The sequence below is a fragment of the Papaver somniferum genome, chromosome 11 (genome assembly GCF_003573695.1).
Source record: "Papaver somniferum cultivar HN1 chromosome 11, ASM357369v1, whole genome shotgun sequence".
NCBI lineage: Eukaryota > Viridiplantae > Streptophyta > Magnoliopsida > Ranunculales > Papaveraceae > Papaver > Papaver somniferum.
This window is the reverse complement of record NC_039368.1, coordinates 74,068,109-74,095,001: the sequence shown is the minus strand read 5'-3', so window position 1 is coordinate 74,095,001 and position 26,893 is coordinate 74,068,109. Positions and strand designations below refer to the sequence as shown.

The 26,893-nt window shown below is 36.2% G+C and overlaps 1 protein-coding gene across 2 annotated transcripts; it reads right to left on the bottom strand.

Annotated features, from left to right (window-relative positions):
- Positions 1 to 5,919: 5,919 nt before the first annotated feature.
- LOC113322211 (auxin response factor 18-like) lies at positions 5,920 to 8,944 on the bottom strand. Of its 2 annotated transcripts, none has more exons than XM_026570256.1 (3): positions 8,261 to 8,944; positions 6,983 to 8,144; positions 5,920 to 6,765 (listed from the first exon to the last, which is right to left on the bottom strand). In XM_026570256.1, the coding sequence occupies exons 2-3, from the start codon at positions 8,114 to 8,116 to the stop codon at positions 6,196 to 6,198; spliced, it is 1,704 nt and encodes a 567-aa protein (XP_026426041.1). In that variant the 5' UTR covers positions 8,117 to 8,144; positions 8,261 to 8,944; the 3' UTR covers positions 5,920 to 6,195. The 2 variants fall into 2 exon arrangements, with proteins under 2 accessions (XP_026426041.1, XP_026426042.1); XM_026570257.1 differs by having other exon boundaries at positions 6,983 to 8,094.
- Between the last annotated feature and the right edge of the window lie 17,949 nt (positions 8,945 to 26,893).

Below are 26,893 nucleotides of genomic sequence, written 5' to 3'. Positions count from 1 at the left end.
ACGCGAAAATATCCCTTTTTCTGAAACGGACGAAAGTATCACTTTTCTTGAAACATGTAAAATTTTAGATTTTAAATTAAGGAATTATTTTTGGACATTATAAGTTTATTCGAGGATATATTAGTCATTTGAAGGTTTAATAGAGGTAGAGGCTCAAAGATAGCACCTCATTCGTGCTATTTGATTTCCTCTATATAGATAGAGATTTGCCTCTATCTTTGTAGAGGTAGTGGAAAAAACAAACACCAAATAAATGAGACCCACCACTACATAGAGGCTAATAGAGGTTAGCCTCTACATAGAGGAAAAAACAAACATGATGTTAATCTTTTTATTTATAGAAGTCGTTCTGAAATGGTTAACTTAATCTTTCTTCGACAGTTCTTTTTCATAATTAAGTAACTCGTGAAAAAACATTTAAGGTACTATGGATCGTGATATCTGATTTTTGATCTTAAACCACTGTTTCATTACATTAATTATGGTCTTAACCATTTAATAGTCAACCATTTCCCACTTGATAACATGGAAGATAATGTTGGTCACAGACTTAGTTGACAGAGTTATCGTGCCGTTGACACCAAATTAACATGCAATTCGTTAACTCCTATTAATTGCTTAATTTCGCATTTGTCAGAATCAGATTAATGAATGTTTTCATTAATGAAGTCAAAAATACTTAAGATGTCAAAATACAATATGGGCCGGGTCAATAATGTTTTTTGTCCGGGCACCCATCAATTATTTTTCAGAAGAAAAAAACAGGTTTCTCACTTGGGATTAGGCCTGTCAATGGATACCGATTTTCCGTTATCCGATACCGATAATCCGTAAGCCGTTACTGTTACCATCCGACATAGCGGTAGACGGATATCTGATACCGATAAGCTAACGGATAATCCCTTCTTAACGTAACGGTAGTGGAACCGTGTATTTCCGTTAGGTTTAGTTCCGTTATCCGCTAACGTGCGTACTGCACGTGTAAATTTTTATACCTTATGTTTGGTTTATCCCATCTCATTCAGTCATTCTTATGTTCTTCACTTCGACACAACAGAGAAGTTCTCAGAGAGAAAAAGAGAGAAACTAGGGATGCTGAATCAAGCATCGTCTTCTCTGCCTTAGAAATCATCATCTTCTCTGTGTGATTACTGATTAGAAATTAGGGTTCTCTTCTTCAATTTCCTTTGAGCTTAATTTCGATCTTCAAAACTCAATTTTCAATTTAGGGTTTCTGAAATTAGGGTTCACAATTTCAGATTTGTGAAATTAATCATGTCCCAAAGCGAAAGAGGAGCATCAAACCATGTTGGGTCTTCACAAAATCTCTCTATTTCAGTTGCATCACATTTACCTGCTGCTGCTGCTGCATCCAACCAAGTTCAAGCTTCTGGAGTGAATTCAACACCTGCTTCTATTACACCTGCAATTCGTCCTAGAGAAGAAGAAGAAGATGTAGAAGTAGATGAAGACCCAGTTAAAGGTGTACTGCATAACTTGTTATGCATCTGCATAACTTGTTGTGCACATTTATTTTTGTGCCACATAACATAAGTACATAACAAGTTATGCATCTGCATAACTGTTTATGTACATTTTTTTTGTACTGCATAACTTGTTATGCACATTTTCTTTGTACTGCATAACTAGTTATGCATATTTTTTTTCCATCTGCAGTGATTTATGATAAGCATAACCTTTGATGCATCTGCATAACTAGTTATACACATTGTTCTGTACTGCATAATGTCTTATGCATCTGCATAACTGGTTATGCACATTTTTAGCCTGTTTTGTGCCTGATTTTACCCTGTTTCATGGTTGTCCTGTGACATACCGGATGGCAGCGGAAAAATATCCGTTATCCGGTAAGTCCAACGTAACGGTAACGTTTTTGAATTTCTTATTTCCGCCGGAAATGAACTGTAACGGATATCCGCTAAATTTTAATGGAAACGGCGGCGGCAGAGCCTATTTCCGTTATGTTAGCATCCATTGACAGGCCTACTTGGGATTCTGATCACATTTTAGGTTTTTGTTTTTGTTCACTATACATTTGAACTTGAAGACTGAAATCATGTATTTGACTTTTGTTACAACTTCTTCTATTCTCTGAATTTCCGAAGGATTTTTGGATCCATCTTGATTAAATATTAAAACCCAAAACCCAATAATCTAAAATAAATAAATGTTATTAACTAGCTAGCTTAGCTTAGCTTAGCTGTATGTCTTTATGGTTTTGCTTTGCTCAATTTCAACGCCAATATGTTGTCTGATCTCTCTTTACAATAAATTAAACAAAAATCTTCAAAGTTTCCAAGTAGAAAAACCCTGTTTTACTTTTTAGCAATTTTAAGTTTAACTAGAGTATACATAATCCGTAGTTGTACTGGTCACATTCAGGGTATGCTAGATCAAAAATGTTTGAATAATGTACCATCCAGAAATGATCAATCCAACAACCCATTCTCGACTTGTTATATGATAGTTGTTTGTGAAAACCAATTTCATTATCAACCTGACTTTCCTAGTTAACTTTATACTTGTGCGCTCGAGTTTCCGAGTTTCTCTATTAAGGTGATAAGAACAACTTCATGTACGTAGATTCTATTTCAAGAGGCACTTGTATTTCCGGTGTTGTAAAAGGTGAAATCCAACACCAGTTACAAAGAGAAAGAAAAGAACTGCCCTTGAAGTTAGGATCAAATGGTCGGTCGGTCATTAAGAACAGCCAACTTTAACACTAACGTTAAATCTCGTGTATATATATAATTTAATTAAGGATTGATTTTCGATGTTGTTGAATGTTTGTGAGCCATAAGATACAGAGTTATGGTCAAATTTGAAGACCCCTAATCTAACGATTCCATGCAAAACAGCGTACATGTTCCTCCTTCATGCATGCATGATCTTCCCCCTAGACTTTGGATCTCTAAATTAATACACTATAGACTCATTAAATATAGAGAGAAACATGTCGGAAAGATTTGTACCTATGTATGGATTACTTTATTATTAAGAACTGAAAACAAGGAAGAAAAATTATTATCTTTTTCCCAGTTCACTAAATTAGTCAAAGTGATTGTGTGTTTTGTTTTCTAAACCCTTTTTTCTGTTTTTTCTTTTGGTGTTTTTCTTTGACTGATTTTCGTCGTATGATTCCAAATTTCTTACGTAAACGTTGAGTGTTAATTAAGCACTTGTGCTCATCCCTGTTTAGATTAACTCGCGACTTTGAAAGTCGGCAATGGACTTGTCTTCAACTGTATTTTTGGTTGGGGGTTTAATTTTAACGTTGTCGTAGACTCTTTTACCGGTTACTAAGAAAAGTCATGCATATATGGATGGATGGATGGGCCAAGGTATGCAAAGTGGTCCTATGCTGTAAATGACATTAGTTGGTCGGGCAACGACAGGGTAAACGTGAAGTTAGTTTGCCCCCTTGTCCACATTAGTGGAAAACATCACACATGTTTTCCAAGGAAATATCATAGAAAACATTGCTTAAATTCATAGATAACCTTGCTCTTCTTTCACTTTTTCGCCGAGGAAATTTCCTATATTTCGTCTGGTTAAAGGTTACTTTGGAAACTTAAACATTTTTGAACTTATATGCAGAGTCAAGAAAGCCAATCTGGCAGCCTACTAAGCCACAACCAAAATGAAGCATCTAAATAATATCTTATTTGACGATCAGAAGTGAAAATGCTTTCATATTTCCAGAAGTTGAGGTCGATTTTTGAAGTTGTAATAAGTAAGAAAATTGCTCATATAATCACTCCAGTAACATTCTAATGACTAGACTGTGATGATATCAGTAACCGGATTTTGAAACTCGTAAATACCAAAAAATTCTTTACCAATAGAAAAAAAAGAAAGTTACTTATTAAATGTAACTAGACACCCAGTAAAACTTATTTTTAAAACTTAAGGTTACATTTTAAGTTTCCAATTCTCATAGGTAAATTACTAGCAGCGCTGAATTGGGGGTCCTGGAAAAATAATTGGGGACCCCTAACTACAGGAAAAAAAGTCATGAAATAGTAATTGGGACTCATTTTTTTAAATGGCTAAACTACCCCCAAATCATTAGTATTAATTGAGTTGATTAGTTATTAATCTTATTTAATTTGATTTTAACCTTTTTTTTTTTCAAATTTTTTGTTTGCAATTTTGCTTTTTATTTTTTTTTAAAAATTTTTTGCCGAGATTTGTATGAAAAATCATCGTGGAGGTGAAGTGTTTCATTTACGACTCTCAAGAGTCGTTACTATTTCAAAAACGACCCTCAAAAGTCGTCATTGTTTCATTGACGACCCTCAAGAGCCGTTAATGAAAGAAAAACGACCTTCAAGAGTCGTCATTGTTTCAATGACGATTTTAAAAAGTCGTTATTATCTTCGGAGAGTTATTAATGGTGGAAATACATTAAAAGGTCGTAATAGTATTGAATAAGACCATGACGATCCTTTGATTTATTTTTCCGAAGAAGATAACGACCATTTTATATGCATTAACGACTGTTTACAGTCGTCATTCCAACAATGCCGACTCTTGAGGGTCGTTTTTCAATCATTAACGATTGTTGTGGGTCGTCAATGAAACAATGACGACCCTTGAGACTCGTTTTTAAAATAGTAACGACTCTTGAGAGTCATCAGTGAAACACTTCACTACCACAATGATTTTTCATACAAATCTCAGCAAAAAAAAATTAAAAATAAATAAAAAAGAATAATAAATAAAAAAAATTAAAACTAAAAAAAATAAAATTAAAAAAAATTAAAACTAAAAAAAATAAAAATTAATAGATTAACATGTGTCACAATCCCAAAGGTTGGGGTAATCTAATCTTTTCATGGTATTTAGACACCCCTTATCCTCTTCTCATGAGTGGGGATAGGAATCTAAGGACCCTAATTATTTTCCAGGGCCTCCGATTGGGCCCTGATTACTAGCTGACTAGGGCATCTAGAGAGAGTAATTATCAACTGAGTTCCATTAATGGTGAAACTAAGTAGTAGTATTTTTCTTCTAGTTCTTTGTGTTGTTTCCGCACGGCAAGCGATCCACAAAATTCGCCAACTGAACTAACAAAAACAATCTTATTACTTGATCGTGTACTAAGTAAGCGTAATATCCACTCTAATTTAACATTATCTAATCAATTAAAAAAACAAGATTTTGTAACCAAGTACAAGATTTGTGATGAAGTTACCAAGAAAATGAGACTGAAAATTTGGTTTAAGACGACAGTAAAGGAACACGGTGTTTAGGCTCAGGGGCATGTTTGATTGGTTTTTTAACCCTTAATTTAAAAATTAAAAAAAATTGAGGAAATATTGGTAATGGTGGGGTTTTGGTCAAAAAGGACAAAGTGGCCCAACAATCAAAACGGCGCAACATTTGCACTTAGCATGACGTTTGCCACACGTGAAAACCCCCCCTATACTACCTTTTTTCATGGCTACTGTGACAAGAAGAAGAAGAAGATTATCTCATTGTTTTATGCTTTTTCTGCAACTTCGGTGTCAATCTTTCAAGTTTCAACCATATCATCATCCAAGCTGTTTTTCCACTTTTTCTTTTTGTATTAAGGCACCCACTTTTTCCTATTTTTTACCTCTAATTGACAAAAGTCAATGTCATTGACCAAATATGTTCTTCAATCTTTTGTGGTCTAACATTCTTCAACATCCTAAATCTTTCACAATTTGATCTAAATCATTGTTAGATGACATGTTCCGGTTCATGAAAATGGCATATACCAAACGTCTCAAGGGGCAAGGCTGCTGATACGGATATCAGTTTACTGGAGACGGTACCTGATCTTTAAAGAACTTTTCGTTTCTTTTCGGTTTGAGAAATAAGTGTTCTGAAAAGAAAAGAAAAATTAGACTGTTCAAAGACTGCTCTAGCTGCATGATCAAGAACCTTAAATTCAATTTCTTTGAGTTTGAAGTTCTAAGCTTCTGCATCACAAAGGAGAATGCTTGACACTGCCTGGTGCCCTGAAGCATTCAACATAGATATTTTTTGAAAATACAAAGGGTTCGAGTATGCCACTCTGTACGCTCAAAAAAATTCTACCTTGATACATAAAACAAAATACGTGCCCGTACATTTAGACAGACACTTGACACTAGAAATAAAAACTGCCGCTAATGTTCTCCGGGTTACAGCTCGGAATTGCACTCACATAGGTCCACCCCTGACGCTAAGAGAAATTTGTTCTTCGGTGAGTATAGGTTGGCCGAAGAGTACAAACTGTGCTGTTTTGCTGTCATTTGACTTCTTTGAAGTTGGAGTCGAGTTTCCGTTGCCCATGCCCATTGTAAGCAAGCAAGATACATTCTCCTTGCAACTGGGGTTGCTCATTATGAAGCCACCGGAGATTCTTGAAGGTGGGGCAGCATGATGAGGACGCTGTAAACCGGTCACAAATACACCCGGCTGAAGTTTATTAAAATGGAGATCTGATAAAGATATACCAAATTGAGCATGCCTGGCTCCCTGTATGCCTGCAGAACTGTTGTCGCTTACACAACAAGAGGGACTGCTTGGCCCAAAGGGGTTGCTCAAAAGTGATGGCATTTGAAGTTGCCCATCAAAGGAGAAATCGGGATGTTGAGGAACCCGAATTTTCTTTCTTGGAGGTGAGAAGGGTGACGATAGATGGATTGATGGCATGCTTGATACCAATTCAACCAACCATGGACTAACGCGCTTCACATTTTGTAACAAGTCCGGCTCATCCCAAGTCACCTATAACACAAATTTCAGCAAAAGAGATGGTTAGATTAAGAGATACCAAAAGTAAAAACTAAATGAAAAAATCATCAGCGTCCTAATTCAAATTTCAGGTACACACAACACCTCATATTTTTCGGAATCAGTATAAAACATTCAAAAACTAAATAAAACATTGATAATAAGCAACACTGCATCATTAAAACTACAGAAATACATGAACTAGCATTACCTGAAGAAGCCTCCAAGGAGAACCAGGCCAATGGATTGGATCAGCAACCTGAACAGAAGATATAGTTCCCATGAACCAGCTTATCCGAGACGAATCCTCAGTCTCAAAAGCCATCTTGAACCTCATCCCTGGGCACCACTGGTTACGTAATGCTGTTCTGACAGATGAAGCCTTGACGCAGAATTCAGGAGTGCTTGCTCGAGGGTAATAAACAACCTCAAAAGGTTGCCCATTGGTAGCAAGATTTGCAGCCTCAACCACAGACTCAGGTCTCACTTTTGGTTTTCCCCGAAAACCAGCACCACCACAAGGACTATTATTATTCCCACCATTAGCATTTCTTCCTAACTTGCTTTCATCTTCCCTCATAAAAACAGAATAACCAGCATATGGCGAGACGCAATTACTCGAAGCTGAATTCCACCCGGACGACGCCTCAGGACCGCCACCAATCCCTCTCTTTGCCCGCCGGATACCGACACAAAGATCCCCATTCTCAGTTCTTAAAAACACAATTGAATCACCGGCAATCAGCTTCTTTTGGTTCACAAAAGTACTCCATCCAGTCGTCAAGAGATGACGACGAGGAGTCCCTCTATAAATGTGCCGGAACTTCCAAACCTCACCGTGAACATCCTTAGCAAGTACAGTTTGTACAGGAGGTTCAGCAGAATAATCCAACCTTGGAAAAATTGTCTCAGCACAGTATCTAGGAACCGAAAACCCCCCACCATTATTAGCATCAGACTGAGTCAATGTTTTCGCAAAGGATGCAGGTTTATCTTGAGCCGAATCAGATCCATTGTTTCCATTAACATCATCATCTTCAAAATCAGATTCATTATTTCTCACAGGAATTAATCTTAGCTTTGAATAAACCTCATCCGTCTCAGGATCAGCCATGAATTTCACACCAGCGACTCTACACAGAATCATTGCTGGAATTCTTGATGAATTTCCAAAATCAACGTTCCCATTAGCATGTTCTGCTTGACCTTGTGGGAAATAATAAACCTTTGAGTTAACTTGTGGCATCTGTACCATCCCTCCAGCACAAGCATGCCATAACTGAGAATCTAAACATTTCTCCATTTCTTTCTTTTCTTCTTTCACTGAATCAAAAAATTTGATCATTAGAATCAAACCCCAGTCTGATTATATCCTGTAACAACACAGAAAACAGCCAAAAATCCCAAATTAAATACAGAATTTTTTTTAACAAAGAATACAGAAACAGAGAAATCATTAAAAACCTTAAATTTATGCATAATAACTGACCTGAAAGTACTAATTCTTCAGAACCCAAAATCAAACTCCATTACTTGATTTCAAACTCCATTTGTTAACATCTTCAGAGACCTAATTCAATTGTTTAAAAAAGAACAGTCTTTTCAACTTCTCTTCAATCTCTCTGACAGTACATTTATTCTGTAATCTCCAATTCTTCTTCCAATCAATCACACTCTTCCCTTCAGTAACACTAATTAAATATATTCTTAGTCGCTGAGAAAAAATTTACACCCAAAAACAATTCCCCTCCAACTCAACCAGAAAAATTGAATTTCACTCAATCTACCAAACCAAAACAAGAATCCAAACCCAGAATTCAGAAACTTGAACAAAAAAATTCAGTTGTTCAAAATTCTAACACTCCACCCCAGACCTCAAAAATGCTTCAACTTAAAAGAAAAAACTCTTTTCTTTATCACTTTCACTCACACTCTAACCAACTATCAAATTGCCGGCCAATTTCTTTACAGAAGAAAACTCCAGATAAACTGAAACAGAGATTTCATCTTCTTTTCATTACCTCTTGATTACAAAATTCCAAACACAAAACTTAAAACCCAGATTTTTCTTTCTCAGATCTAAACAATCAAAACAAACAAGCCCTCTTCTTCTCTCTTTCTCACACTCTTCTTCACAGTCTCTCTCTCTCTCTCTGTAAACAACAACAGACATGAAACTAAAATGGCAAAATCTTTTAATGGGACTCAAATATCAATATATCGTGAGATAATGAACAGGCTCGCAATTTCATGATACGTATCTCGACGAAAACGAAATCAAATCAAACGGTTCAGATTACTTAAACACAAACCTACAAAAAGAGAGACACTAACCGACAAATAACTAACCGTGGTTAATGAAAATGTCAAATTTACTTAAATCATGGGCTAATTTTCACATTAGATAAGGTCGAAAGGAAAAGTTAACTAGAGTCAAACACAGTTTGTTTGTTGGTTTTAGGTTTTTTATTTTTTGTTAATTTCATTTTTGAAATGAAAATTTTGTCTTAGATGGGTGGGATGATGAAACGGACAAGTATTTGGTTGTAGTGGTGGATGTTTTAGGTTTTTCTTTGGAGACAAAGAGGACAATGACTAAAAACTTTCAGTGTCCACTTGTGTATAATGGGGTCGTAGTACCATTATGGGGCTGGCTTCCATGGATGGATGGGTGGCCCGTTCACAATTATTGTTGTTGTGATAATGTTATCTAATCACTAGGTGTGTTAGGTCGTGCCAAATGGCACGAGGTTAAGCCATTGAAATGTTACTTGTTGGATGATTATCAGCCTTAGTTTTGGTGGATGAGGGTGAGTTGAAAATATCATCTATTTTAGGCGATAATAGATTTAAATTCGAACAATAAGGCATATTCGTATGCACATGTCAAATAACTGATTTTGTCATTTTAGCATCGATTAATGGGTGTGCTAAAATGCCAAATATATTTTCCAATATGTCAACTATAACATATAGTCATACACAACAGATTTTTATGCGAGCGATAGACAGCCCGTCGCTAGATGGTCAAAACATCGCTCGTCGATCTTTCCAGCGTCAGCGATGGTCAGTATGTCGCTAGATGACTTGATCATCGCTCATCAGTTCGTCATCCAGTGGCTACTATTCCCCCCTATAAATATCGAAGTTCGAACTCATTTCAACTCACACAAGAATTTCTAAATCTCTTTAGAATTTCTTAATCTCCAATTCTTTTCATCACTCTTCCATTTCTTCAAAGAGCTTGGATGATAATATGAACGTGTCTGAGTTCATAGCAAACCAAACGCTGCCGAAAATTAAAGAGTTGCTAATCGTGCCAATGTGCAAAGTCGAATCGGGAGGTGCTTACCAAAATTTACTATTGAGGAAAATGAATGTATTTGCAGGAATTATGTTTTTTGTATTGAAACTATATTCACAGAAGAATCCCGCCACCAAATTTTTTGGGAAAGGATATTTAGAAGATTTCAAGAACAAACAATGAACCCCAACAATCGTGATGTTTCAGCGTTGTCTCATCGCTGTAATAAATAAGGAAATTAGTAAGTATCTTATTTTACTTCAGCGAGAAGGTCCTAACAAGAAGGATGGTGAAGCCATGATGGAACTTGAACAAAGGTGTCGTGTGGAATATCGCCGCATCACCGGAAAAAACTTCCCATTTAGAAGTTGTTTCGAGATTTTAAGAGGGTTGCCAAAATATAATCCAATATTTATGTTTTAATTTCTCAATTGTCAACTTAATATTTGTCCTACTTTAGTTTAAATTAAAATGTAAGATTAGGTTAAGAATAGAATTAAGCTTAATTTTCAATAATACGAGTCAAGTTTTCAAATTCATTAAACCTCAAATTAATCATTAATAGTCATTTTACAAGACATAAAACTAAACAATAATAATAACTAGACTTTAAAAATAAAAATTTGGGACAATGTTCTTCATCTTGTTTATCTTCTTTATTTGACCAAACTTCCAATCAATACACTCATGAACGGAGTTTCCTTTGTTTATCTTTTTCTTTGTCTTCAAATTTGCTTTCCTTGAACTTTTCTTTTCCTTTGCTTAGTTGCATTTTTGATTTGATTAATATCCAAAACTTGAAGATTTCTTTGTTTTTTACCTATTTCTTTATAACTATCACATATCTTCTTAACGACACCTTCAAGCACTACTCCAGAAAAATCAAGTTGCATTGCCGAATCAAGTTGGGTTTGAAATTGTGCCTTTTGGAAAAAATCGAAAAAATAAATTAGATTGAGAAAGAGAGAAATAGAGAAATTTGATTGAGAAATAGAGAAATAGAGAAAACAAATTACACAAAATTTTTGGGGTAAGTTTTGAGTTTGAAAAGTACCTATTTATAGGCGACAAAGAACTAGCCGTTGGCGCTAGACTCAATAACAAGCAATATTTATAGTAGCCCTGGCGATAACGACTTTATCACTGACGATGTTATCAATATCGTTCGCTAGAATTTCTGTCGCTCCGTGGTTTTCCCATAGTGGCGCAATTCATTTGCCATGCCACCTAGTATGTCAAACAGGTTTTTTAACCTAGGCCTAAACATGTTTTCATAACATTTTGGGTGTAATTGAGAATCCCAACTTAACTATCGAGATTTTCTTCTCTTTGCATTCTCTCCTCTTCTCCATGGAAAATCCTAACCGCCTCCTGCTCGACTACTCGGATTTGGTCCGTTTTATGACCAAATCTGAGAGTGATTTTTTCAACAAGTTGTTAACTTTAGTAGTTTAGATGCAGTTTATGTGTTTATTTGTTAGTTTTGTAGTTGTCTCCCTGGTGTCTAGGGTTATTTATACACTGTTTATCTTTGCTTTCATGGCACTTGTATATACATTCTAATAGTGTTATTTTGTTTATCTTTACGGTCTTCTTTTGCTAATGTTACAAATGGTTTTCGAGTACATCGCTAATCTTCTCCGATTGAGGTCAGATCTTGCTTTTAATGGAGAAATCCACGAATATTGGAAGGTTCAAAGTTCTTTCTGATGTTGTGAGCTTATAACTTCTTTATTGGTACATTTGCGGCATACTAATCTTTCTCTTCTTGGTGTATTAGCTATTATGCAATTGTTTTGTATTTTATTCTTGATGTTGTTTTCTAATGATGTACTTGAAACCATTATAACTGCCCCATCATTAATAATCAATATTTGAATGAGCTTCAGAAAAAAGAAATATTACACTGTACCAAGATAAATTGACTACTTAGTTGAAAATTGGCTTCCATACTTAGAATCATAAAATTGAGTTTCGATCTTATTGGGGATGCAGTGATTGAATTTTGAGGGATGCGTAAGAATTAAATGTCCTAAATGTGGATAGGGGATGACCTAATATATTGCAAAAGTCAAAAATACACTTTATAAATAAAACTAATTTTAGCAACCATCCACACACAAAAAAAGAAACAATTACTCTTTTCCTTCTCTTCTCCTTATTAATTCATGATGAAGATGATGAACTCATCAAATAGAAAAAAATCAGAGATTCATAAATCAAGAGCTTTCCATCCATAACTTGTATCAGGTAAGAATCGACACACTCATTATTTTTGTTGTTGTTGTTTTTGATTGCTTAAAAAGGTTAGAATGTGTTAGGAAAACCGTGAGTTTCTCATTTTAGGACTCATTCCATATTGAGGTGGATTTCCTAATCGTAGTAGGAAAGAATTTATTTTCCGAACCGGAGACTAATACTTAGTGACCAAGTTTGTGTTCTCTATATATAAGACTAAATTGTAGATTTGTAGATATTCAACCTAGAAGAGTGGTAAATCCTTGTGCTTAGGATTTTGGTATCTTTGTAGGGAGAGTCGAGTGCTACCGTGAAAGTCAATATCGGTGTGAGAGAAAAACTTGTAGAGAGAGGATTTTGGTGTTCTAGTGTATGTTAGGGTTTAGGGCCTAGTGTTTTCATGTTTCTCCTATCTTACTGGCAACTGTAAGCAAAGCGTAGAAGAAAAGACATGATACTGGTTACATAATTGGTTTCTATGGTTTCTTCGATGGTGTTCTCGGGTATGTCTTGTTAACTCTATGATTCTTGTCTTTGAGTTGCGGAAAGAGCATGTAATGGTCTTTGATTTAATAGAAGTTTTTCTGGTGGTGTTGGTCGTGGATGTAGCATGTAAAGGTGAACAACATATATCTTGTTTTGTGTAATTCTTTATCTTCTGTCTCTCTTCTTATTATTCCATGTTTGGTTCAAATCACCAATTGCCCTTTGTGATCATGTGTTCAGCTGCGCTCGGGGTGCCAATTTCCCAACAGAATGATCAAAGTAGAGTAAAATTTCAGTTTCAGAAACTACTCACCACTACGAACATCTAAACTCCTAGCCTCCAAGACGGACGATCCTCAGAGATCTGAGATTATAACTAGAATCTCAGCACGGCTCAGTCAGTCTCAGCCAAACTCGGCTCAGCTCGTAGAGCTTGACTTAGTACGCGTATAATTATTGATATAATATATTCCAAAAATATTCAGTTAGTTATTCCGAAATTTCATAAAAAATCTCACTAAAATAAAATTATCCCTATATATCGGATCTGACCAAGACGACACCAAGGTACAAGATTAACTACACGCGATGTAAGGATGCTACTATATCCCCATTTGCTATAATCAATTTTTAGTGGTGTGAGAATATTATTTGTCATTTATAAAGGTGTTGGTTGGAGCACATTTCGTTGCTAGGTAACCCACCAATTCATCAAAAATTTTATTTTTATTTACATTTAAAATTATAATGAATAATTTCATTTTAAACGATACAAATGTCAAAAATATCTAGTTTTTAATAGGCCTGTCAATATTTGTCCGATATCTGGTATCCGTTTCCGAGTATTCGAGATCCTATAGAATTTTATCCGTTTTTATCGGATATCGGATATCAGATCGGATATTTTATCGGATATTTCTTCCTTAACATATCAGAAACGGATTAGACCCCATCCGAAATGTTAATATCCGATATCCGATAGTATAGGAACTTATTTGTAATTTATCCTAATTTCGAGTGTAGTATCGGATATTGTCGGATAAATATCCCATAAGTATCAATTATGAAAATGTTTTACAAGGGTTTTTTAACTTTTTTGTTATAACCGGATACTATCGGATATTTATCGGATATCCGACAGCTTAGCCTATCGGAATCGATATCTGATTTTGATATCCTATAGGATATTATCGGATATCGAATATCCGGTAGTGCTTAACATGTCGGATATCGGATTTCTAAATATCCGGCGGATATTCTTCCATTGACAGGCCTAGTTTTTAACTTTGAACGCCCACATTAACATTTACACACATCTCATTTATTGTGGGATAGAACTTTGCTTGACCATAAATTGCTTGGTCCAAATATCACCATTTTGTTGTTGGTTTTGATCTAATTGATGTCATAAGTCCATAGGATACTAATTAAACAAGACTTTGAAATAAATCTCACCTTCACATTTTTCTACAAGAAAATGCATGAATATTAATCGTTTTCTTTTTTCTGTTTTTTTTTTAAACTGTTTTTCATGACTAGCTATCACCACAAAATTTTAATTTATTATTATCATCATATGCGATGTATACAAGAAATCACAACAAATTAGGTCGGCATGCAAGTACAATGATATCTTCCAAATACACATTATGTAAGAAGATAAAGCCAATAGTGAAAAACATCGATCCCAAATAAAGAGGTTTTCTTCTGCAAACATTGATAGCATTGGTTGGCTTATGTTCTGTATTAAATGTAAATTATGGATCGGACCCAAATGCAGGCATGGGAATATTTGTATGGCCAAACTCATTTATGATGCTCAACAAACAAAAGTCTGTAAATTCATGCACCTTTTATGAAACAAATATCTAGCCATCACAAATTTAGGGTCCTAAGAAGTTACCTGAATGCAAATTGTTCGTTGAACCTAAGCAGTTCAATCACTATATGTAAATATAAGTAAACGAATAGGGTAAAATGTGCAAGTAACTACACATCAATGCACGGATCTTGTAAGGAAAATAATTCAACCTCTTAATGATCTATGTAGGAAAAAAAATTACAATCAAGATAAAATTGATCTTTCTCGTTGACAGTTTTGATTCAAATCCAATTTTCTCGATGAATTATATGTTTTCTTAAGAAGAAAACACTTCCAAGGAAACAAATTTTAGAATCAAGATAAAATCCTCGAGTACATCATTCTTAACTCTTAATCGCCCCTTTGAATATAAATCTGTTTCTGTCTTCGACTTCTCCAAAAATTGAAGTCAAAAACAAAACTATTTTTCTTCATAAAAAAGTTAACATTTCGACTTTAAGAAGTCATTTTAAAATTTGACTCCCAAACTGACTTATAACTTTTCCACTTCTAAAAGTCGAAAAGCTATTTCTGATGTGCTATCCAAACAACCCATAAATTACCCATTTTAATGAGTAAGAAATTGATCATACTAGTTTTGATTTCCTTTTTAACAGCAAGTTAACTAAATTAAGTGGCGCATGAGTCATGTGCATGCACCGGAACTTGAACGGATCTGTCAGCAACCATGAAGGCTCATGGCCTAGTTAATTAGCAACCAATTGGAATGGGTATGCAGTAAGAAAGTAAAAGGAAGGCAAGATTGACGAATAAATCAAAGTAGAGAAAGTGAGAAACTACAATTGAATTCTCTGAAAAAAGAAAAACAAACAGTGAAGTAGACGCCTATTGATCTTCCCCCCACCATGTTGGACATCTTCTTTATCCTTTCAATTTCACTATTGATTTTCCTATCACTGCGGCTAACTTCTATAGTAGATAGATAGATAATACTATAGCATGGCTATAAAACACCCAAAACAATGAAGATAGGTTTTTGTTTTATTTTTACGACCCCACAATATATGTGCCCTTTTCATACCCTACATCTTATGACTAGGGTGTCCCATGAGGTTTACAGCCATTGTCGTCGTGGGGTTGTCTTACTTGAAGAATATATAAAAAGTTGTCCATTAACCATTATTATTGTTTTTGTACTCCCTCTCCATAAAACACACAAGGAAAAGCTGCAATGCTACTATTAAGTACGACCTTATATACTGTTCACCAAAGTATTATTGCGAAGCTTTTTAGGGCATTCATTTATGATCACATATCCTTAAGTTTCATTTTCTTTGAGAGTAGATCGAGGTTTTGGATGGAGAAGTAAAACTGAATCATCATCCTACATAATTCCTAGACATTCGGAGGTAGGTTCTTGTAGTTTTCATTATCTTCAATAACGTCACTGTCCGGTGAAACCAGTTAACCGGCCAGACAGTGAAAATGAGAAGCGTAAACCAAATATGTGAACGGGGTGATAAAGTATAAGCCGTCTAACTCAAACGCAGGCTGCAATGGTCCATGCCATTGGGATCTCAAGTGATTAATGCAGTAGACAACCATAAGAATGATTGCCATGTCCCATGCAGGGCTGTAAAACTTGCTGCAGAGAAGAACTTGATACCCTGCTCGGTTGTTCAAAATTTGACCTTTGATTTCAGGCACTATGTTTATCGATAAAACAATAAAGACTGGCTTTTTATACAAGTCATTAACTCAGAAAAGAACTACATAATTTATTGTGGACGTATATGTTTGTTTTACCTCGCGTTTTTAGGGGCCACCTGAAAGAATTTAGGGGCCATCAATTTATACCCAGCCAAAGATTCTAGTTAATGGTACCCTATATGATATTGAAGTTACATAAATGCCCTTCTGGTAAAACTGTATAAAAACCAAATCAAAAAAAATTCTACTCATTTCAACTCTTCTTCTTCCAGTTTCATATTATCTTCCGATTGTGGAAGAAAAAAAAACTTTCCCTCGTTCTTGTGTTCAACCGAAACATCGCCGCGAATCGTAAAATCAAAACATCGTCGATTCGTTTATAAAACAATGGATAAGGGAAATGAAACCCACATACCTAGAACCAAAAACGTTGCTCGGGGTATTGATCCAAAGATTGGGATTTTAGCAAGAAATAAAGAAATTGTTGCTGGAAATGAAGAAGAACGCGAAGAAGAAGTACCCGTCGATGTAGTCGGTGGTTGCGATTCCGATAGTCAAACACTTCGTCAACTTCAAATGGCCCCAATTAGGTAAGAATCTATCATTTTTGGGGTTTATTTCGCTTTAATTCGACGAATCGAGAAAAAAATTCAAGGGTTTTCGGTTATCTATCCAGATTCGGGCGATATTCATGCTTATTTACTTCTGAATGTAGTCGTGTTCTTCATTTCTCAAGAACATCGACAGTATTCGGGAGAAATATTTGATGGTTATCGGCCGAATATTGTTGGCCATATCTTCCTGGATACAAACTGGTAATAATCGGTAGTTTAATGAATATTTTGGCTCCCGAATATGTTTAAGTAGACACACAGTATTCGGAAGTACACTCACTACCTAATATATATATATATATATATATATATATATTGAAAAAATCTCAAAATTTCTGATATAGGAAAAATCCCATTTTGGGGCCAGTATTTATTCGGAAGACAATATAATGTTTTATACCTCCGATTGTGTAGGATAAAATTTTAGAGTTTCTGAACTCCAGTTGATGAATATTCGGTTGTAAACATGTTTAGTTATATTCCGATTATTTTTCATTCGGGAAAAATATGTGTCTTCTTACTTCCGAATTTGTTCATTCGGGTTATAGTTGTGTACTTTGTCTTCCGATTGTGTAGGATGAAAAATTTAGAGCTTCTGAACTCCAATTGATGCATATTCGGTTGTAAATATGTTTAGTTAGCTTTCGATTATTTTGTATTCGGGAACAGTATGTGTCTTCTTACGTCCGAATGTGTACATTCGGGTTATATTTCCATACTTTGTCTTCCGATTGTATAGTTTGTAAATATTGTTCCTTTCTTTGTTGTTTAGACAAAGTCGAGAAAGGAGGAACAAAGTGAAAGCTAGTGCTAGGAGGGAAAGGAGTGCCAAAGATAATTCAAGTGCTCAACAAAGCTTACAAGAACAAAGCAGTCAACAAGGAGTGCAACCAAGTGCTGAACAAAGTGTAGAACAACAAGACAGTGAACAAGGGGTGCAACCAAGTGTTAAACAAGACGCTCAACAAAGTGCAGAACCAAATGCTCCACAAGTTACACCCCACCATGAAATTGAACCAGTTGATCCAGTGCCAAGAGTAGAATAAGAAGGACAACCAAGTGGTACCCAAAAAGCCAAAAATGGTGTAAAGAAGGATATTGCTAAGAAAGCATCACATCTTGTCCCTCAACACTTGAAGAAGAAGGGTATTCCAGCAGGCACCATCCTTGGGCTACCGGCGGATAGAGGAAAATTTCTATTTGGATACAAAGACTCATGGGCCAGAGAAATATACGAAACCGAGGTAATAAAATTACTATTTTTTATTAATGTATTGTCTATGTGTTATATCGTAATATTTGTATTAAGGATTTTTTTATGTACTTTAATAGGATCATCAAGATGCGGTCCGTCTACTCAAACCTACCGCCGCACCAACAAAAATGATTGCGTGGCCTTTTTCCGGTGAATGTGAAAGGTTCAAGTCAATTGTTGCCAACTCGGGGTTAGCTAATGCCGCCGAGAATTCATTGTTGGAACATGATCGTGTGGCCATATCGGCGTTCGTGGAGAGAATGTATCCTGAGACCGATACTTTCCATATGACGTTTGGGGAGATGAAGATTACTCCGGATGATGTTGTGCAGATTCTTAACCTTCCCGACCAAGGCACAGCTGTGAAGTTTAACTACACAAAGCAGTTAAGTTGGGCACAACTTTATGCTCTAACTAAAAAGTGCTTAGGTTGGGATGAAGAGAATACAACAGCAGAGTTTAGGAGGCATGCAAGTTACAGAAAAAGACAGATCAACATTACAGCTTTGATGAATATGTTCTGAGGCACCTTGGAGAAGGAAAATAATGGAACGTTAACTGATGAGCAAGTGAACCACGCTGCCACTGCATATCTCCTTTGTGTATTGGGATGTGTCATATTCCCCAATACTTCTGGCAACCGGATCGACGCCAACCTTATACAACTTTTGGATCCTCTCCATGAAGTCGGTAACTATTCTTGGGGCACGACATGCCTAGAATTCTTGATGGAAGAGTTGAGAAAGTCTTCGAGGCTAGGAACCTGCCAAGTTGCCGGGAATGTGGCTCTATTGCAGGTTTTTTCTTTAACTCTATAACTCACTTTATATTTATTCGGTAGACAATACATATGATGTATATTCATAACTCCAAATGACGCATATTCGGTAGGAAATGATCCATCTCTTTTTCCGAATGTTGGTTATTCGGTGGCTAGGTACTTATTTTGTTTTCCGATTATATATAATCGGAAATATTCTTTTGATATTAGAACCGAATATACAGGCCAGAAAAACTATAGGTTACTGAACTCCAAATGACGCATATTTGGTAGGAAATGATCCATCTCTTTTTCCGAATGTTGGTTATTCGGTGGCTAGGTACTTAGTTTTATTTCCGATTATATATAATCGGAAATATTCTTTTGATATTACTACCGAATATACATGCCAGAAAAACTATAGGTTACTGAACTCCAAATGACGCATATTCGTTAGGAAATGATCCATATCTATTTCCGAATGTTGGGTATTCGGTGGATAGGTACTCAGTTATATTTCCGATTATATATAATCGAAAATAATGTTTGGAAATTACTACCGAATATACACAATCTATTTACTAAAACTTGGTTTCTTATGTATATAGGCATGGATCTATGACCACTTCCTTATCCTGAAGTTGGCCGGAGAGAACCCGGGGTGGTGCAAAGGTACTCCTAGAGGAACAAAGTATATATTTGAAGACAACCGTTCTAGGACAAAAGAGCAGCAGTTGATTCGCATGAGGGATATTTTGGACCAATTGAAGGCCTCAGACGTATGCTTTGATCCATACAAGGAAGATCGATCCAGTGGGCATATAAATGTTCGGTCGGACTTGTCCATTTATTTTGGACCATTGTGGTACCCCACAGGATATGTGATGTATAACCCCTCTAGGGTGATGCGACAACACGGGCATATACAACATCAACCTGTGGAGAAAATGGGGGATTACTACATATTGGAGTTGGAGTTGTGCTCTTCTAGTGGTGATAATCTCACGATTGTTCACACAGGCCCACATACTATTCTTGATAACTGGGATAAGAGGAATGACTTCATTATCGACACTGGTAGACGAACCACCCGAGGTGATGAAAATTCTCCAGACTATATGAGTTGGTATAACAAGGTATCACATCCTTTGGTTATCCGTGAAATCAAATCCAACACTACTGCGACGGGTTCAAGTTATAATTGTATCATCAAAGACAAACCAGCTGGTTATGATAGACTGGTGCGTGTTCTTATATTTTTGTTCATTTTATATTATTCCTATAAATCTTAGGTAATTACCGTATGATGTTATGTCATTACGTATAAAAAACAGGTGAATAGGTTCAAGCGTGTTTCCAAAATGTTAACTGCATGCCTGAAGAGCGGAGATGCCATGCCAGCTGAGAATATCAAAGAGGCCAGAGATCTAGTTGATAATATGGATAACGAAGATTATGCTGCCCAGTTTGGGGAGAAAGTCACGAAGAGGCATCCGCCCAAGGTGGAAGTATCAAAGAAGGGTAAAAGAACTCGAGCTTCATCGAGCGCTGAAGGTGCTCCAACTGAAGGTGCTCAAACCCGTGGTCGTGCAGGACTGGGAGGTAGTCACGGTCGTAAAGTAAAGAAGAGCAGATAAATGACAATGATTTGTGTTGTACATTCGGAAGTTTGGGTAACTAAGTTAGACAAGTTCAAATGACAATGATTTTTGTTGTTAGACAACCCATATTCGGAAGTTTGGGTAATTAAGTTAACTTCCGATTATTTCAAGTTCAAAATTTGAAAAGTATCAGTTTTTCCCAAATTCTGATTTTTGGGCCATCGTACATTCAGGACTTTACAAAAAAAAAATTATCCTCTGAATATTACAAGTTCAAAACAAACCATGCCATGGCTCTAGGTGGTTCCAAGGGCCAATATAGAAGGTTAGAAAACCATATTCGGAAGTTTGGATAACTAAGTTAACTTCCGATTATTTCAAGTTCAAAATTTGAAAAGTATCAGTTTTTCCAAAATTCTGATTTTTGGGCCATCGTACATTCGGGACTTTACAAAAAAAAATTATCCTCCGAATATTACAAGTTCAAAACAAACCATGCCATGGATCTAGGTGGTTCCAAGGGCCAATATAGAAGGTTAGACAACCCATATTCGGAAGTTTGGGTAACTAAGTTAACTTCCGATTATTTCAAGTTCAAAATTTGAAAAGTATCAGTTTTTCCCAAATTCTGATTTTTGGGCCATTGTACATTCGGGACTTTACAAAAAAAAAATTATCCTCCGAATATTACAAGTTCAAAACAAACCATGCCATGGATCTAGGTGGTTCCAAGGGCTAATATATAAGGTTAGACAACCCATATTCGGAAGTTTGGGTAACTAAGTTAACTTCCGATTATTTCAAGTTCAAAATTTGAAAAGTATCAGTTTTTCCCAAATTCTGATTTTTGGGCCATCGTACATTCGGGACTATACAAAAAAAATTTATCCTCCGAATATTACAAGTTCAAAACAAACCATGCCATGGATCTAGGTGGTTCCAAGGGCCAATATAGAAGGTTAAACAACCCATATTCGGAAGTTTGGGTAACTAAGTTAACTTCCGATTATTTCAAGTTCAAAATTTGAAAAGTATCAGGTTTTCCCAAATTCTGATTTTTGGGCCATCGTACATTCGGGACTTTACAAAAAATAATTTTCCTCCGAATATTACAAGTTCAAAACAAACCATGTCATGGCTCTAGGTGGTTCCAAGGGACAATATAGAAGGTTAGACAACCCATATTCGGAAGTTTGGGTAACTAAGTTAACTTCCGATTATTTCAAGTTCAAAATTTGAAAAGTATCAGTTTTTCCCAAATTCTGATTTTTGGGCCATCGTACATTCAGGACTTTACAAAAAAAAAAAATCCTCCGAATATTACAAGTTCAAAAAAACCATTCCATGGTTGTAGGTGGTTCCAAGGGCCAATATAGAAGGGAAGTTTGGGTAACTAAGTTAACTTCCGATTATTTCAAGTTCAAAATTTGAAAAGTATCAGTTTTTCCCAAATTCTGATTTTTGGGCCATCGTACATTCGGGACTTTACAAAAAAAAAATTATCCTCCGAATATTACAAGTTCAAAACAAACCATGCCATGTCTCTAGGTGGTTCCAAGGGCCAACATAGAAGGTTAGACAACCCATATTCGTAAGTTTGGGTAACTAAGTTAACTTCCGATTATTTCAAGTTCAAAATTTGAAAAGTATCAGTTTTTCCCAAATTCTGATTTTTGGGCCATCGTACATTTGGGACTTTACAAAAAAAAATTATCCTCCGAATAATATAGTCGTGTTTAGAAATACCAACCTAATCGGTAGATAAAAATTTAAGTTCGCTACCGAATGTCTTATTCGGAGGGAATACGTGTATCGTTAGCAACCGATTGTAGTGCATCATTGATACGAAACCTCAACGACCATATTTTCAGAAACCTCAACGGCCATATTTTCAAAAATCAGAATGAAAAACCTTTTCAATGGCAAGTCCATCATCAATCGACAACATACTTCGAAGATGAAAGCGAACAACTACATCAATTGCAGCAATGGAAGAAGAAATACAAAAAAGGAACAAACAACCCAAAAAATTAAACCGTCGTTAGTGGCAACGAAGGAGGAGGAAGAGGAAATCAAGGCTAAGAAGCGAGGTGAAGAACAATTCCATCATAGAGAAAGATTAAAACAAGTTGAGGAAGAGACCGAATGGATAAAAAATTATTACATTGTGAAAGATCTACCCAAAGAACACGGGACGATCGTATATTTTGGATTAACGTTTCATTGGGTCCTTTTGTTGGTAAGTACAAGAAGCCACGCCACAATTATGAACCATCCCATGTTTCTTCAAGGGTGCACCATGTTATAAAATTGTGCACCGAGTACAACCGTATTCTTGCTAGGCACAGAGACGATAGGTTTGCGGCACAAGATGCTTATTCCAAGTGGAGAGGAGAGTCGTTTCTACATTTCGAAGCCGCGTTGATTGTTGCATCTCAGACTGGGAAAAAAGAATAACATGTGATGTTTGAGTGCTGTAAATTCAAATTTTTAATATTAATCGACGGTTTGATAAAATATGGAATTCCCGAATATGATTAATCGGATTGAAGTGTTATAATACTGTTGTTCCGATTACATAGTTTCAAAAAAAAATTATAGCCATGCCTCGAAATACCCACCAAATCGGTAGATAGATATTTAAGAGTTCTACCGATTATAATATTCAGAATCAAACGTGTATCATTACCAACCGATTATAATATTCGGAATCAAAACGTGTATCAAAGAGCCCGATTCCTACATTCGGGAGACAACATTGTATTTTCTGCGACCGATTAAATCTTATATCTTCACAAAAAAGTTTCCAAAAAACTTGTACAAATTACATGTTCGAAAAAAAAACGATCAAACATCGTCATCATCCGAGGAGATCAATTCGAGTAACTCAGCGGGAAAGTTGTTGTCCATAACGCGATCCCAATCAACCATGTTGGACTCATATTGTTTCACCCAATCCTTACAATGGTTCATCGGGAAGTAATCGTGCCACTTACTCAACGGAGGTAACGGACAATCTTTCTTTACTCTTAAACCGATAAAATGCATTTCATTCACAAATGCCATTACGATTCTTCTATCTTTAACCGACTCGTCGCAAGCCGTTCTTGTGGGTGCAAACGTCATGTTAAGTCCATACATAGGAGGAACAAAGAAATGTACCACGCAATTCAAAACGTCCGCTAGGAGATGTCCAAATTTAGGCATTGTCATCCAATACTTGGATCCGATTGTCTTCAATCCCTTTCGGCACTTCACACGCGCAACTAAGTCTTTGAACTCTTGGTCTTTGTCGTATCTATATCCTCGCCTCATCATCTCCATATAAAAACCCTTGTCCTTCACTAGTTGTACCGCCATCTTATTTCTTAAATATTGGCATTGGGTGACATCTTCGATATCCGTCTCTCTAAAGTAACCCATTTGTTCCGTAGCAACGTGAAACCCACAATTTCCATCCCTATCAACCTCGTCGGTCGACAAAACAAATAGAATGATAAGTGGAGGGAGTTGTTCCAAATACTCTTTGTATATTGTATATGTGGATCGATTTGGTCTTCCATTAAGATCTCTAGGGCAACGAAGAGTACCTTTGTCCTCTTTTATAGTAAGAATTTCCATTGGTTGGGTTTGTTGCGAGGCGTTCATTTGCTCAACAACTTCTTCGACAACATTGGGTTGACTTACTTGAGAAGTATCTGTAGAGATCTTTGGACTTACTTGTCGGGTGGTTGGTCCACTTTGATCATTTCTTGGACGACCTCTTTTCTTAGGTTCCGGCTCATCTTCAAATTCGGCTTCCGAACGCTCGTGCCTAGACAATATTCTTTTATTAGACAAATACTCCTTCAACTCTTTTCTTTGGATGGTCCTCGACACTTCGGTGTTCGGCCTACCGGTGTTATTTTGCTTAATAGGTTCATCAACCTCCCTTAAACAAGGGTGAAGGGCTTCCTCCAAATTATGCATCAATATTTGCTTTTTGGTGCCTTTTGATGTAGCGTAACGCTCGGCTATTCGTGCACACAATTCCGACTCCAAGAAAGACGGACCATCAACTACCGGGGTGTTCTGAGTGAAATTTAATTGCTTCCAAAATGGATGAATATCATTGATGTCAATCACTTCAACATACCTACCCAACTTATGACGACACGGGAGTCCAATACCTATCATATCCTTGCAAACACAAACCATATTCTCGTCATCATAAGTTTTATATAACTTCAATTGTTTCATCATGCGATTTATTTCCCATCTTGAAACTTTATGAACAACTCCCCTTAGAAGAAAATTTTCCTTAATATGTTCCATCGGGAATTGGTGTACACTAAATTACATACATTTCATAATCTTTACGAGATCACGATTGGTGATTTCATGGATTGCTTCTTGGATCGACACAACTCCATTTTGACTACCAATTAGTATTTTCTTTAGTCGACCATGAGACCCCTCCGCAATGCTTTTTGCCTCGTTCTTGAAGTTACGATATTCATATTTCCATGCAAACACAAACCTCTCCTTAATCGTTAACCATTGTTTTTTACAATATTCAACCGGTTTTGGGTAGTCCGTGTCGTATTCATCCTCAAATTTCTTCAAGTTACATTCGTAAATTTCCTCGGTCATCGACCAAACGATTTTGTCCCATGCTTTCATGAACATTTTCCAAATAATTCCATCCTCCGTCCATTTTTCTTCAAATAACCTATCCTCTTCCTTACGTTCTTCCACGGTTAATTTACTAATGCGCTCATCCTCTTCCTTTGACCTCTTGGTACCCTTCCTTGGTCTTTTAGCTTGGAAATGATGATGGCAATTGGTTTGAGATTGCATTGAATGTGCCACATACATTGCAAGTTTTGGGCTTCCGGAAACACTACCGCTATTGCATGCATTAAGGCTTGATCGTTATCCGTTACAATAACCCTTGGAAAATTATCACCGTTATAAATGGACCTCAATGTCTCCAACATCCAAATGAAACTCACATTGTTCTCATGATCCATTAAACCCCATGCAATCGTAAACGTGTTTTTGTCCGAAGTATGGCAAGCAATGTTCAACAACGGCATGTTATACTTGTTTGTCTTATAAGTAGCATCTATCAACAAAATTTGATGAAAGCATTGAGCCAATTGGATCATTTCGGGATGTGCCAAGAAAATACGAACCACTATACCATCCTTTTCTTCCCTTCTAAAGGTGTAGCCGTGTAACTCCGCTAACCACTCCGATTGTTGCATGACCGTTCTACCATCCCATTCAGTCCTTTTGATCGTAGCTAGGGCCGACTTAATTGTAGACAAAGAAGACAAGTTGTCGGATCGTCCGCCTTTATTTTACTTAAGATCGCACTCGCTTTTTGGATCCGCATAGACCTCACCGTATGCATTTGATATGGTTTTAACTTGGCAACCATTACATGTCCAATTAAATCCAACAGATCATCATGGTTGTGACAACCGTTATCAACTTTATACATTTTATACTCTTTACCTTTAATACCATCGGGCTTATAGAAGACAATCTTAAATGGGCATCCTATCTTCTTGGTATTGCTTCGGTATTTCCTATTCGTCTTCCGTACGTACTTACTATTCTTTCCCTCGTGACTCTTTCGCGTCCCACCTCGCTCACAAATCATTTCAAATCGAGTGTCACTAACATGATTATTTTGAACTACCACGCACATGTTATCTTTTGCCTTGTTCATAAGCCATTCCTTTGCCTCCTTCTTACTTCCAAATGTCTAAACGTGCATAAAACAAAACAAATCTAATAAGCATAACCATTTAACATATAAATTTTGAAAAAAAAGAAAAGTAGTAATGAGTATACCAAATCGTTTGCATAGCATAGGGAAGTGTCGGGCCTCAAATAGAAATCATCAACAAACTCTTCAACGGCCTGCATATGAAAGCAACAAATTATTATACAATAATCGGAGGTTATTAAATAAGTCAAACTTCCGAATATACTATATTCGGAATCCTATCGGTTACCCAAAACACCCGATTTATGCAAATGAATGTACACAGTTTACCGAGTGCAAAAAATGATATAATCGGAATCTAAAATATATAGTAAAACAGCCGAATATAAATAACCGGGAGATAACTTTAATCAATAAACATCCGATTTTCAAGTTTTCGGAAATTTTATTTTGAGGCCACTGTTATATTCGGCAGTTAAATAATGTTAAACTATTACCGATTGTAAAGGATAAGAATACTGAGTTTTGAAATTTTTTGAGGAATTCGTTTTTGGGGCCATTCGGAGGTAAATAACTCTACATAACTACTGAATGTAGATTTTTTTGGAAAACC

Bases quoted from the DNA above. Each gene is read 5' to 3' on its own strand.
- LOC113322211 (XM_026570256.1), bottom strand. From the start codon at position 8,116: ATGATCAAATTTTTTGATTCAGTGAAAGAAGAAAAGAAAGAAATGGAG. The intron at 6,766-6,982 runs GTAATGCTAGTT...TTTGTGTTATAG, and splicing joins CTCCTTGGAGGCTTCTTCAG to GTGACTTGGGATGAGCCGGA.